The sequence below is a fragment of the Cyprinus carpio genome, chromosome A19 (assembly GCF_018340385.1).
Source record: "Cyprinus carpio isolate SPL01 chromosome A19, ASM1834038v1, whole genome shotgun sequence".
Classification (NCBI taxonomy): Eukaryota; Metazoa; Chordata; class Actinopteri; order Cypriniformes; family Cyprinidae; genus Cyprinus; species Cyprinus carpio.
Genome location: NC_056590.1, coordinates 22,596,708 through 22,612,705, shown reverse-complemented (window position 1 = coordinate 22,612,705; position 15,998 = coordinate 22,596,708). Strand labels below are relative to the sequence as shown.

Below are 15,998 nucleotides of genomic sequence, written 5' to 3'. Positions count from 1 at the left end.
GCCCCTAACCTTAAGCTCTCGACTAAATCACTACCTTCATGTCACTTAGGTGCCTGTTTGTTCCTGAAGCTACAGGCAGCACAAACTAATTGAGAAGATGCTACATGAAATCATGCAGAAAATTGCCTGGATCTATGTTTTTTTTTTTTTTTTTTTTTTTTTTACTTCCCAGGGGTACGCTGAGTTTATCATAAATTTTAGTTTCATCCATTTGTTGGGTCTGACACCTGACAACCTCCTCTTGCATTCCTTTTCTTTTTTTGTGTGTGTTGTCAAAAAGTATATAGTGAGTAAACAGAAATTTGTGTTAAAAAAAAAAAAAAACAACTTTGTAATTGTAAAGCCTTACTAGACCAGACCTCTTAACATTGTAACAGTGATACGCAACTGCTAGTTCGTGACCCAGAAATGTGTTCTGATAGGGTCATGGACAGTAAATATGATATTATTGCTGTATCACTCTGTTCTAAAGACTAGTTGGAAATCAGGAGATTTTAATTATTAGCACAATTATTATATGCCTTTGACAGCCTTAGTTTTTAAATACAAAAATGTTTACTATGGTTTATTTGTTTAATATGCTGGAAAAAAAAAATTTTCATTACAAAAGTCAACAGTTTTCAGATTTTTTAAATCATTGGTTTTATTTATTAACACATTATTTTATCTAGGGAAAAATGTTTTTAAAATACCATGCATTATTTTTTACACAATCTTTTTTTTTTTTTTTTTTTTTTGGGCCGTGAAAAAATATGAGAAAATGTGACTCAGACAACATTGAACAAGAGATTGCTTTCAACAGGGATAAATATGATTTGTGCCAACCACAATGTTTTTAGTGCAGTGAATTATTGCCTGCCGAGAGCATGAAGCCATTGAGATTCAATTTTGTATGATGAACACTTTTGGTCCTTGATGTACCACTTGCTGTCCAAAGTGAAATCTATGTTTTTTGTTGTTGTTGTTTGTTGTTGTTGTTGTTTTTTTAAATACAGTTCATGTAATGCATAGAGTCACAAGATGCATCTGTAACATGAGGTTATATTTTACAAATTGCCAAGCTTCGTAGTATGTTATTCTTAATAAACACACACACTCTTTGCCCTCTTAGCTCTCAATGGCTGCACATAGGTTTATTGGTATTCCACACATGACTGTTGGTAGGTGATTCACACAAACATCTCTTCAGTTCAAGCTAAAGTTTATTACGGATGCCAGACTGGAGAGGGCTTGTCACCGGATACTTCTCTAATTAGGAGCCCCTTGACGAAAGAATGACTTTCAGAGGAAAAAGAATGCTTTCGAGCCTGAAGGAGCCTCACGGTTCCCCTTGCGCTTGCCTGAGATAATGAGTTATTCATTTTCAAAAGCAATCAAGATGTCAGGACCCGATAGTGAAACCTGCTGCCATTGGAGATAATGCCTTCTTGTCTTTTCATCAAAGCCCTGCCACTTTGACATCAACCATGATAAATGCGGCAAAAATACAAGAGGCTGGATTTGAGGAGGTGTAAACCTGTAGTCGTCATTTTTAAGATATCACTGTCACTGACTTTGGGAGAGAAACACCAGAGCGTGTCTGCTTAGCAAATTATAACTGACATTTCTATATTAAGATGACGAATCAGGCCCAAGTGTGTTTGGCTAAGCCTGCTTCGAATTAACTCGTTTAGCCAGCATGAAGTTAGTCATCTGAGGATTTGATTGGATTGCTAATCGTTGACAAATTAAGACGGTCATGGATGACTGGTGGAGGCTTGTGGCTTATATTCCAATATGAGCCGTGCAAATCTCGCAAAAACATTATGAGCGGTAAGTGAAACTCAATCCCTCGAGATGGTGGGGTCGCAGACTTTTTTCTTCTTAATTATCAAATCAATAGTAGAAAACATTAAGTGGCCACTCACCACAGCTGAAACCAATTAGCTAAGACTTTGACGTTTTTTTGAAGAAAAAAGGAACTTTATAGATTTTTTTTTCTGACTCTTTTCTCTTTTTTTATCTCTCTCTTTCTCTGTTCAGTGAAAACTTGTGGTTCTAATCTTCAAGGTCCATCAGGGACTTTCACCTCACCAAATTTCCCCATTCAGTACGAGAGCAACTCCCAGTGTGTGTGGATCATCACAGCCAGCAACCTAAACAAGGTAAAAGCAAAAATGTGTTTTTGCTAATGCTAAAACCTTTTATATTCTATGACATTTAGGTGTTGCGACATCAAATGTTACATAAGTATATCACATCTATGTTACAAGGTATGTTACGTCTGTTGCACTCTCCTCTTACTCTGTTTATTGATGGTACACAAGTCACAAGGATTTTTAAAAACAAAAGACTGTTCCATATACAGTTATCCAAGATATTGGAATATATCTGATAAGCAGGAATTCTGCTTCTGTTTTATCATTATCAATATTCTTCTTCTTTTTGCTCCATTAAACATTGTTTTTTTACTGGGGTCATGAACAGGTTTTCAAGTTTTAATTTTGAAGCTGAGCATTGCTGAGATGACTTGATTTATCAAGAGATTATCTCACTTCAGAATGATGTTTATTTTTACTTTTTGTTTCTGTATAATAACATTCTGTAGCTCAATAAAAATTTGATCAAAAAAAAATAAAAATAAGAGATTACTGACCAGTTCAACTCCTTCAAACCAGTTTGACTTCATAATTGATAATCAGCTAAATTTGCAATTGGTTTTAAAAAGATGCAATGAATTTGCAAATCGTACATAACTGACCAAAAATTCAATGAAAGGTTTTCATTACAGGCTTTTGTTACAGAGTTGTTAAATATTTAAAAAGTGACAGCTTGCATGTTTTTTTTTTCTTTCTTGTGAACACTGCAACCACCAGAAGCATCTTGCCCATATTTTTGAACCAAGTGTATTTTAAATGAAACTTTTAAAATCATGGTATCTTTTATAATTAAATTGCATAGCTATTGCCATCAAAAAGTGTTGTCTGAAATACTGTGGAAGAAATCACCCATTCATATTTAACATGTCCAATAAAGTTGCACCTTCCGCAAAATACTGAAATGTATGCCACCAAAAGTGACAGCAAAAACATTTACATAATTACAGAAGATATTTCAAATAAATGCTGTTTCTTTTCAATTTCTATTTCTGTTTAAAAATGTAGCCTTGCCATCACAGTAATAAATTACATTTTAATGTGTTTTTGATCAAATTGGTGAACATAAGAGATTTCTTTCAAAAAGACCCCCCAACTTTTGAAATGATAGTGTAGTTTTTTTTATTTTGTTTGTTTTTTTTTTTAACTTTTAGATGTTGAATGTGATGAGGGGCTGAACATTTTGTGTCAGGTGTCCAAGGTTCTCTTACCACTGTACCACACCTAGTTGAGTCTCTGTCATAACACTGTGGTCTACAAGCTGGCATTAGTATTCTGGTGTGACTCTGCTTAGCTTCTTGTACAAAGCCTGTGGTGATGCTGTCGCTGTATCAGAGAGAGAGAAAGAGTGCATGGGCGTCTGCTCCTTTGACTGCCATGCCTCTCCTGGCCTTCTGTGTGATTGCTCCTGGCCTCCTTCCTTGTCCTTTTTTGCATGTTATTGTGGCCTTGCCCCATACAAACAGCTCCCAATCCGTCCCTTCTTCCTTACAAAGCGCTTACACTTTTATAGGGAACTGCATGATGGGCTTTGTTAGTTATATGTGTGTAAAGGTGAACAGTGTCTGTTTTATTGCACTTGTTTATTTTATAGTCACACTTCAGTTTATTTCCAACATTTCGAGGTTCACCCCCACAACAGCTACATCAAGGAGCATCAAGGATAAATATTTGAAAAAAACTTTTTGTAGAAATGCAGATCATTTCAATAGTAAATATAAAGCATAGAACAAAAAAATTGGAACAAGAGGAAGTTAATAACTAAAAAGAGTTTCAAAAGAGTCTTTTGCTTGGGAATTGTATTTTGTCATGTTTTGATGAGGAACTCATGGGAGTCATATACTTAAGAATCTGATTTTACAGGTTGAGCTTTATGTTTTTGACTTACCGAACGGACTGGTTTATAAGAGACATTGGCTCAAGAAAATTTCACTGGCTACACTGTAATTATTTTTAGAACCAGCTCATAAGACCTATTCGCCCAAGAATTGGCCTTCAATGCATGCACTGTTTTTGCTTCATTAAAATGGACTGGTTGGTCACACTTTATTTTAAGGTTCAATTCTCGCTATTAACTTACTATTAACTAAGACTTTTGCTTCAATAAACTCCTAATTACTGCTTATAAATAGTTAGTAAGGTAGTTGTTAAGTTTAGGTATTGGGTAGGATTAGGGATGTAGAATATAGCCATACAGAATATGTGCTTTATATGAACTAACAGTCTAATATGCTAGTAATATATGTGTGAATAAGAAACTCGTTAATATTGAGAATTGGTCCTTAAACTAAAGTGTTACAGAACGGTTCGTAAGAATCATAATCTTCAGAATCACACTTCACTAGAAAAGAACCAGATCATAAGAGTCATTCGTTCACGTTTTTGATTCACTTAAAAAAATAAAAAAAAAAAACAAATTTTGGCTAATCAGAGTCATTCGATCAGGAATCAATGTTCACTGGTCTCACTATTATTATTATTTTTATTTTTTAATGCTTCTCAACCCTACTTATGACATTTGTAATGACAGCTAGAACAGCACTTCAACCATGTCTGGATTTTCAAGTGATGTAACTCATTAACATTGTGTCAAACTCAGGTTGAGGAAAGGCACACAAAGACGGAGATAATCTCACTAATATTTAATAGTACTCCAAGAAGACAAAGACAGGCTCACAACAGCAGTAACATAAACAATATCGGACAACCAAACTGAACAAAGGAATGACTTTATATACAGTAGGTGGCTGGATGAGGGTAGCACAGGTGAGGAGGTGTTAACTAATAATGAGACAAATGAACTAAACAAGATGATGAACTAAACAGAACAGGAATTCAAATGTGACACATTGCAATTCATCTTTTAATAGCAGATCTATTGACTGCGAACAAAAAATGCTGAAAATTCTTCCTAACCTCAAGTCAAGGCCTCTGCGATTGACTCTTGCTGTAGTGGAATGATATACACAGGCAATAAATGAAAATGAACAAATCATGTTCTAGGTTTACAAAGTTTCACCTTGTCCTCATCGGCCAACTCACAAGTCTATAATGAAGTTTTGTTCTTATCCAGGTACTTTATGGGGCAGTTTATAAAAGTAGAGACTCCTGATCATGCCAAAATTCATGTCCCCTACTGTGACTTTTCATTCATACATTTTCCCAAACTTCTGCAGGGCCAAAATCACCCAAGGTTTTAGCTGGAAAGTTGTGTTTTACAACCTAACTTTCTCAGGACCATTTAAATGTTCAGAAAACCGTGATGAAATCGTCTGGACATTTTCCCATCGCATGATGGATGGAGGGTAGTATGAAAGCCTTGTGGGCCATAGATAGATTTTTTTTTTCTGTTCCTACTTTTTTCAGTTCGCATTTGACCACTTTGAAAGGTCTGGAACTCTGCCAGTATGAATAGAGACGCTTGTGTTGTTTTCCTGCAGCCTTGCCTTTGGCATGTTGTTTTCAATAAATCAAAGAGTTTGTAGACACTACCCAAGTACCATACTTTCTTATTCCCCATGCCCCCCCTCTTTTTTTTCAGGCTGGAGTCATTCGCTCAATAATCAAGTTTTTTGATTCACAAAAATTTATAAATGAATAAATACATCAGTGGCAAGTCACATTTAATTTTATTCTCTTTACTCCAGTGAATATTTCTCAGATTTAATTTTGAAGATCAGTTCCTGTGTAGACACATATCTTCATGTGTTGACTATAACTTTTATATCTTCACCTTAAGTTCCTTGAACACATCTTTGTGCTAATGGGGCATGTTGACACTACATGGGGGAACCTGCAGTTGAACAGCTTATTGTTGTTGTACCATTATGGTACCAAGTCTAATTTACTCATCCCCATTTTACCTGTTCAAAAAATCAATTGCCATTTGTTGCAATTTTAGCCTTGTATTAATTGTAAAACATTTTTCTGAAAGTACAATTAATTGGTAGGTTTCACTAAATTACAGAAAAGGCATGTGGCAAAAGCCATTTATCTATAGAAGAGAAATGCATTTGGAGCACAAAAATGCATTTCAGTACATCAGATCAGAGATTTAAATAGAGCTCGGTCAACCAGCAGACCACCCTGTTACAAGTGAGCAATTACTAATTGTCTCTTATAGCCTGGGAACAGTATTGTTCACTTATTTTTGGCAGACAATTTTAGGGTGGCGATTTATTTATATTGCACTCTGTGCTTTAACCTTGGTGAGAGTGGCTTGGATTGCATCGGGCTTAATTCAATTTAGAGTCCTTTGCCTTTGGATTGTGAAAATGTGGGATACAATGTCAGTTTATTGTTTTTGTTTTTTTTTTGGTTGGTTGTTAAAATTGAGATAATAAATGCATCATTGGATTAACAAGGGATTTGTTAACTCTGCTTAACTCAGTGCTCGCCATGCATATAGAATCCAGGCCGTTGCATCAGACACACATTTGGCCGTATTCACAGTTAAAGCAAATTTCTGTGTAATTTGTTCATAAATGCAGTACATGCATTGAATTCAATGGGACAAATTACAAAGAATTTGTTTTATGAGCAATTTACACAGTAATTGGCTCGTGTTTCATGAATAAGGCCCAAATTGTGTCCATCCTTGTTCATATTTACAGCTGTTGAGTTGTGTCCAGTGAAGTCAGCATTAAACGTCACTCTGTGCATTTGTAGGTGGTTGTTTTTCAGTGTTCAGTTATCCATTCTGAATGGAGCATGACCTGATTTATCAAGCAGAAACTAAAATACTGTCGCCCCATTGGTCTTTCGTTAGAGATTGATGCCCAGATTGGGCATTAACCTCAGAGGGAGCATCAAAGGTCAGATCACAACAGGCAGAAACATATGTCCCCTCATCCATGTTGAGACTGTTCAGTTCAAGTTGTCTCTTACTTTTTCGTTTCTTCTCTTCTGTTTAATTTATTCATTTGTTTTTATGAAAAAATAACCTTTTATATTACAATAGAAACATCTAATGTAATGTATAAAAACTAATCAAACAGAGAAAAAAAAGAAAGCTAAAGTAAACATATAAATAATAATGATAATTAAAAAAAGATGCATAGGCAATGTGTTGTAATTCAGGAAGGTACATAGTTGTTTATAATCTTTTCAATCGTTCCTTTTATCTGTGTCAATAATGGGATACCCAGAAGCACATTTTTCAGGATGTATTCTTTCCTCACATCATGCTTGCATCAGGGGCTTTAAAAAACATGTTCAATGGTTGCTAATAGCTTTTCACTGTCAGCGATGAAAGGAAAATGTATCATTCTTCATAGCGTGTTCCTGTCCTTCTGGGAGCCAGAACAAAAACAGACCCATTTTGATATTTTGAAGAGAAACTAAAAATTTAATGTGGGATTTTAAAGGCCCCTGTTGTCACTGCTTGTGATCATGTAAATATTCATATCATTATTTTCATCAAAGTTTCAGCCAGTGTTGAATTTGTTGCTTTAATACAGCCTAACGGAAGAATGAAGTCAGTTTAGTTCATGGTTTTTGATTTTGAACTACATTTTCATGCGGAATCTCTTTTGTTAGAACAAATTGAATTACGTTTGTTCATCAGTGCTGTCATTTGACATGGTCCTGACTTGACAGCTCGCCGTCTGCTGGAGGGCTGATATGATAGTATTGAAATACTGCTCCAGGTGAAACTACTGAGACAGTCTTATTTGAGTGACATTATTGAAAATTCATTGAACAGAAGAAAGTGAACATGATGGTAATAAAAATTCTTTATATAAAGCTTCTAGGACGGGAAAAAAATTGCGTTGAACTAAAGTTAAAAGCCATGACAGATGACAGTGATTTACAGTGTTTTTATTTCATTTTAGGGGTGTTTTTAACCATGACACAAATGTAGATGTAAAGTCACTCTAACACAGCCTGGAGTGGCTTATTGCCTTTAATAAATGGCAGCAACCACAATATGATTGAAGTATGATCATTAAATTACATAATAATAGCAATACACATATTGTCTGTGTATGACAGGCACAAGTTGAAATCAAGTTTAAAGTCGACTGATGTGCTGTTAGTTCTGGTTCTGATGAATAAATGAATTATATCTAAAGAAGCTTTACTATACAGCTTATTCAGACTACTAAAAGCTGTTTTATAAAATAAGTATAAAAATAAATATTAAATAATTGATAATTATTAATATAATATTACAATTTCTATGAATTATATAATTTTGGCATTATATATTTATTATAATTTAAAGCATGTTTTTATTTTAATCACTTGAAAGCTCTTTCTTGTGTTGACCTGGACAATCAGAGTTTGAAGTATAACACTCAGCATTCTGCTTTGCAGCAACCTTGTAATTTTCTCACCAGTGATCAAATGTTGGCTAGTGCTTTCATTCTTGTTTTTAAACTGCATCTGTGAAATGCTTGGGTGATACTACAGCCACGAGTCCACGCTGGCAGTAAATCCCAGCAGGATTGTGTGACAGTTGAAGTAGTCTGGTTTAGAGAAACCAGTGATCCCATCTCTGTGAACTTAATCGGGGGAAATGACACTACAAACAGCCCTATGGGTGCTTGACATCCTGGCAGTGTGTTTTCTGTTTTCACCTTGAGGAAGCATCCGATCCCCTTACATATGTGTATTGTTACACGTTTGTGTGTTTGGAGGAGTTGCATTGCCATTCTTTGTGATTAGACGTGAATGTTGAGCCGACAATATAATATACTTTTTTCCCAATGCACATACACTGACATTCAAACGTTTGTGGTCAGTAAGATTTCACCAAAGCACATTTATTTGATCAAAAGTACAGTAAAAAAACAGTGATGTTTTGAAATATAATCAGATATTATAAATATTAAAAATAACAGCATTTATTTGAAAAAAGACATTTTGTAAAAACTTATTATTATTGGAAAATAATAAGTTCATCCCCCCAAAATTCCTACTTACTGGATTTTAATTTTAATTTTTTTTTTTATAATATTTTTATATTTTTTTAATTTTATTATTATTTTTAAATTTTTTTTTTTATTTTTTTTTTAATTTATATTGTTTTGTTTATATGTAAATATGCAATATGGGTGCTTTGGATGAAAGTATCTGTTAAATACATAAATGTAAAATGGGGCATGTTCTGTTTTTCTTAGACGGAGACATAGTAACATGCACTGTAACAAATAAGAAAAAAAAATCCCATTTATATGAGCACATTATATTGTTTATTTATTTTGTTTTTTTTTATACAGTTTCATGACTGGATTTACTTAAGAAATACTTAAGAAAAATAATTGCCTCTAATGCACATTTTAGTGTGTATGTCAATGTGTGCTTGTGTTGGTGTGTCGGTTTGGTGTTTGTGTGTGTCTCTTACACTTGTTTGAATAGCATCAGGCCAAATAAGATTTATTTTCTGAATGCCATTTGAAAAGTGAATAGCTTTTAAAAAGCTGGATTAGCTTTTAAAACAATCACCCGTCAGAATGACGCATTTTCATTTTTGATGGAATAGACCTGCATGTACTGTATATCAGTAAATGCACTAGACCATTTTCACTGGCCTCTCTGCTCCATTGTAAAGTCATAATTCTGCTCTATTACCTTTTCTCCGCAATTCAATACTCTGGCCTCAGCACCTCACTCACTCTCAAACAAAAGCATTAGCTTATGACTCCAATCGCCATGACAACCGACAGGCTGGGCAAGTCACTGCATACAAGTTCCTGTTTTGATGTGTTGTGCGGCTGATCTGGGATCAGGTTTATGGATTCTTCTATGCTGGAATTCTTAATATTAGATATCCAGAGAACAGACTGATCCTAGATCAGCTATCTCAAGTCTCATTCCCAACTATTTCGTCCCGTTAAATCCTGCATCTCTGCTGCAGCGCTGCATTTGTTATTTGGTGACCTTTATTGAGACAGGGACTCTGGAGTATTTTGTATTCAGTTACATGGAAAAACAACTTTATTATCTGTGCCGAGATGCTGTCTGAGCATCAATCATCAGTCCTAAGTAGCTCTCATACATCTATACCTGCTAAGCCCCAGCTATGGTGAAGAGCCCATCGCCATGGCAACTAATTCCACCCAGTACCTCTCAATGGGTTAATCAATATAGAAAGTTCAGGCCTCTCCATATGCCTGTGGCTCTTCCACACCTCTAATCCCTGTTTCTAAAGCCTTGGTCCTCCTTTCCGAACTCCCAGTTATCCAAGAGATGCTCTAATCTTGAAATAATTACATCTGAATGAATCAGTTCATTGTGCTGCATGTAATGGGTATAATTAGTCTGACTTTTGCATATTGATTTTTTCTTTCATAAAGATCAGTTTCCCACAGGACAGAGAGAAAGCTGGAATTACAAAGGCGGGAAATAAATGTAAAATGTCCCATTTAAACTATAATTGCTAAAAAACATAGAACTACTACTAATAATAATAACTTTGACTGGTTGGGTTATGATTACCTTCTTCTGTTGAACACTATAAAAAAAAAAAACGGAACGTCATACAAACAAATATAATTGATTTTTAAAAAACAAATTTTTATTTTGTTTGTTTTGTTTTTGATTTTTTTTTTTGGTTGAGGGATGTTAGTAATGTGTGGTAGATTTTTGAAAAATGTTTTATGGTTTTGTTTAACTTCATATGGAGGTGTTTTTTCTTTATTCTCTCCAGGATTCAGTAAAGAGAGTTTTGGCCGTCTTCCCTCTCTCTCTGTTTCAGTCAGCTGACAGGATTCAATTATGCAAGATCCATAAAGTTTAATTCAGTTCATTTGACACATCACTAAGCATTATGCCTCATTTCTGTCGACAGGTGATTCAGATTAACTTTGAGGAGTTTGACCTAGAACTGGGTTATGACACACTAACCATCGGTGATGGAGGGGAAGTAGGAGATCCGAAAACCATTTTGCAAGTGTGAGTTTCTTATCCACAGTCTGGGACGGTAAGATGATACATAATTTACACAAGTAGGACATTCTGTGCTTTTCCTCAAACAATATTCCTATCAACCAGTTTCATTGCTCTGAGCAGTGTTTGTTTGATAAGAATGATATACCAGTAACAAAGAATATCCTACTAGTGTAAATAACCATGTTTAGCTTCAGAAACAATACAAATGTTTGTTCTACTTCTTTGTTATCATTGGAGTTCAAATATTTGAAGTTAGCTATTAATATGTATAAGTACAATACCAGTCAAATATTTGGCATCTGTGATTTCGCTTTTTGACCTTTTAAGACATTTTGTAGACAAATAAAAAATTGTGCCTAGGAATGTTTTTTTTTTTATGTTTTTTTTTATTATTACTGCTAAAGCATTGGTATATATGATGCATTATAATAAATTATAATGAAACTAATTCTTAGTTTCGACAACTTTATTATTATTTTAAAATATGCAAAAATAGCAATTAGGAATGAGCAGGCTGTCTGGTAGTGTTCATTCAGTGTTCATTCAGTATGATGTGCTTCTGTTTTGTTTATGTGTGTCTAATCTCGCTCTTCTCATCAGTCTGACAGGCAGCTTTGTTCCCGACCTCATCGTTAGCATGACCCATCAGATGTGGCTTCACCTCCAGTCTGATGAAAGTGTGGGATCTATAGGCTTCAAGATCAACTACAAAGGTACCTGAAAGCATCTGAACAATGTATAGTTCGCTTTGGGAATGGTCTAAAAAATAACTAAAAAGCAAACAGAGTTGTTCTAAGAAAATTAAATGTCAGGGTCGGGGTTTACTCGATCTTGGTTATTGGAGATAACCACACTATATAAATGTTAGACTTGTTCTGGTTTGTTTGTTTTATTTTTTTAACTGAATATATATGTGTGTGTGTGTGTGTGTGTGTGTGTGTGTGTGTGTGTGTGTGTGTGTGTGTGTGTGTGTGTGTGTGTGTGTGTGTGTGCGTGTGTGCGTGTGTGTGCGTGCGTGCGTGTAAGATTAAATAACTGCTCTTAATTAAAAATTATTTTTACAAACAATAGTTAATTGTCAGGCAAAATTTTGTGACTCTGGCAACCCTATTGTCAAAGTCAAATAGAGGAAGTGTGACAGAGTTGGCAAATTTGCAACTGAAGGGAAAACAGGGCAGACCAAAATTGTACAAACATCCTTCTGGCATAAGCCCAGATTCAGTAAAATGTCCAAGCTTCATCCCTGTTTTCTGATCGAGTGAGAAAGTGTTTTTCACATCCACTGCAAAGCAGTTTAGACATCAAAAGGCCAGACATTATTTACCTGGACATGTCCACTATTTCCTGCATGAGTATTCAGCATACATTCTTAGTAGTCAGTGTGCGTAAAAGCAAAGCAGTTCCCACAAATCACTTCAGTGGTCTCTGCTGAATGCACGGCAACTAACTTTCATCCCGAACACATGAGCTACATTCACTTGATAGAAGCAGCAATCCCTACAAAACCCATATCTTTGATTATCTCTCCTCCCTCAAGGTTTTGTAATAAATTAGTGTCGGGGTGATGAACAGGGTGCCATTCAGTATAATGAGAGAGACTGACTGAGGTAGACAGAGAAAGAGCCTGAGAAAGCAAATAAATCCCCCTTAAGTGCAAGACCAGAGAGAGAGAAAAAAAAAAACAGATAACTGTACGATATCCCTATAGAAGAGACTGGTAAAATATTACAGATTGTATTCGATTTGTCTTTTTTCCTTTTTCTTCTCTACGCCTATTATAATTTATCCTGTATACGCCACAGACAAGCACATAGGCTTTGTTTCTTAGTTTTCAATTTCTAGGTAGATCTAATTGGTCCCGTCATGTACTGTGTGTATATATACTGTGTGTGTGTGTGTGTGTGTGTGTGTGTGTGTGTGTGTGTGTGTGTGTGTGTGTGTGTGTGTGCGCGCGCATGTGTTATATTTATTTAGATGTATCGTTTCTTATATTGCAGTTCAGAATATTGTTCATATATTCACCATTCTACTGTCCTATGCTAGAATAGTATTATTAGAATTGTTCTAATAATATGGAACTGTTCTAACTGAAAGAATATCATGGGTTTAACATTGAGTAAGATTAAATGAGATTTTGAATGTCAGATTCTGTTATGTAGATTGTTCAATCTAAAAATAAAATGAGAACACAATGAGGACACATATGATATATGATGTGAGTATTATAAGTGATATAACATAAATCAAGAGCCCTTTGAGGGATCCATCATCCAGCCACAAAATGAACACATTAATAGTTCGCAGCACTCATTCATTCAATGGAAGAAATATTAAGGTTTTCATTGTCTTGTTCCCCAGTAGTTCATTTACCTGTCAAGTCACGATTTTTCACAAAAGCATAATTTTAACATGAAACAAATATTATATTATATTATATTATATTATATTATATTATATTATATTATATTATATTATATTATATTATATTATTATTGTAAAATAATGATTTGAATGCAAAGTTATTTTACAGAGCTTTTGGTAAGGCTTTGATGTGAATCTGTGAGGAGAATAGCCTAAAAAATATAAAGAAAATAAAGGCTATTTGTTTTCACAATTTTCACACAAATATTCACGACAAGCCTGTCCTTTAATTTCCTTTAATTTGTGTTTGAAATTAATTTGAAAGTGTTACACCAAGTGTTTACCACCATTTTATCTGGCAAACAAAAACTTCATTTATGAAATAATATATTGGCAGAATAAAGAACAGACAGACCTACGGCCCATTTTGGGTCACGACTCAGTATTCGAGAAGCACTGCCCTAGAGCACAGAAGAGATATAGTTTATCCCATCTAAGAGTGTACACTTACAATACAAATGCACTCCATTATGCTGACGTCTGTGACAAATGCATAATCTACATGGGTCATTAATTGTGTTTATGGTGACTGAAGTTTAATGGCTACATTTCACTTATTAATACAACTACATCTGTCATTTCCCGTTGATAAATGTATACCCTTATATTTTATCTCTGAGGGTTCACTGTTCTTATTTCTTGTGACAAACTTAATGACATAAAAACATAACACATTTACTTGATCCCAAAGGTTCAAATTAACATATTAAAAGTGTAGACAGGCACTGCTGAAGTGTTACTGTGATTTCTATTCATTACCATGCAAATCGGTCTATTATTCTTAACTCTGGTGGTCTCATTGTTATTTATATGTGTTTTGGTATATAAATACATCTACTATTATTATTCTTTAATGCCTCTCTATACTGTAGAGTTTTATTTTGGTGTCTATAATATCTTCAACCAGTATGTCTTTGATAACTTGGTGTAGGTGGCTGTGCTAGTTTTATATGTATAGCCATATGCTCTGTTTAGTTATCCTCCATTTGATGTTGGTAGCCTTGAACCTCTGCTGCTAACATTGAAGAAACACAGGAGTTATAGAAAGAAACTAGTGGTGAATTTGAATGTGGACCGAATGACTGATTACTGACTGTTACCGTTTCGTCAACTTTTGGTTGAATGATTCAGAGAGGAACAAACTACTCAAGTCTTTCTTAAGCAACGGCGCTTATGCATTACTGAAGGTTTTTTTTTTGCTTTTTTTTTCATTGATTATCTATTGCTGAACAGTTTCAACGCACCAGCATATGGCCACGCTCATTAACATCCCTTCTTTTAAAGATAATTTTGTTTGTATTCTGTATGGCCAGAACGCTTCAATATCTTCAACATTGTTTAAAAACCTAATTTAATTGAATTCTTCAAAGAAATAAAACCAGAGATCCGCCTGGGAGTTTGCCTGTGTGTACTTGACTCATGTTACTTGTGTTTTAGAAGTGCCTCGTTTTGTGTCTCGACTCCACATTAAACTCGACTTTGCGATAATGAGGACTTTCTTGAGAGAGATAAAGTCAGCATTATTGAAATGAAACAATATCCATGGGATACACAAAGGGAGAGATAAATTACTTGCCATTTTCCAATGAATAAGAAATGGTTTTGAGATTAAATTTATTTATAGGCTTTTATGTGAAGGCCTGCTTAATGAGTCCTGCTATATGGTAAATGCTTGGAATGCTTTTTGATGTATTACATGCCAAAGTTCACTGATACTTTGTAATTCCCTGGCTGTTTCAGGAAGAAAAACACAGGTCCCAAACTTCCCCTGTGTGGGCTGTCTGTGCTTACATATACAGAATCGACCTTTTGGATTTGATTGGATAACTTGTTAACACAACTGATCTTCACAGAGAGGTCCTCAGGCTTACAAGCGCACAGAACCCCATCGCATTAAGTGCCGTGAGAGAAGCGTAGGGGTGCGCATCTGACACGCTGACCTTACATTGGAGTGTAGCGCTGTCCGTGATTATTCACACACCATCAGCTCCTACAGACAATTTGTACTCTATTTTTTGCCTCATCATAAATACAAAGCAGTAAATATGGCCTAACCTTCCCCTAGCCACCCCTCACGATTGACCAATGGAGTAAAGTATTGTGGTAGTCATAAAGAGACTGTCATGTCGAAAATTAATGCCATACATCAAGCATTGGCCAAAGACCTCCATTATACTTCAGGAGAAATCCCCTTCCTACATGTTCAAACTTTGATTTGGTTTTAAATGAAATTTATTGCAGTTTTTTTTTCCCTCTCTCTTTCTCTCTCTTTCTCTCTTACCGTCCATCCTTTGGCAAATCCTCAAGCATCCTTATTCGGAACAGAGTTCATAGTTCAATTGTGCATGGCCGTGCAAAGTGTCTGGGAAGATGTATTGCCCATTCTAGCAGCCAGCCGCCCACTGAGTCAATTCTATGCAGATGGAAGGTGTTATCTAGGTATAGTGACCCCCAGACTTGGTTTTTGTACTCATGGTGGGAATGTCCTGGATGGCCGACTCTACCATCGAAGGTTCCAGGTGCTGGAGCTTATCTAGGTTGAACAGA

General features: G+C 35.2%; 1 protein-coding gene across 1 annotated transcript in view; it reads left to right on the top strand.

The window, feature by feature from the left end:
• The window catches only part of LOC109112264 (CUB and sushi domain-containing protein 3-like), a 369,075-nt gene that overhangs the window by 203,457 nt on the left and 149,620 nt on the right, over window positions 1-15,998 (top strand). Inside the window, 3 exon segments of the mRNA XM_042777094.1 lie at window positions 2,023-2,144; window positions 10,930-11,033; window positions 11,631-11,743. Coding sequence (XP_042633028.1) covers window positions 2,023-2,144; window positions 10,930-11,033; window positions 11,631-11,743 — 339 coding nt within the window.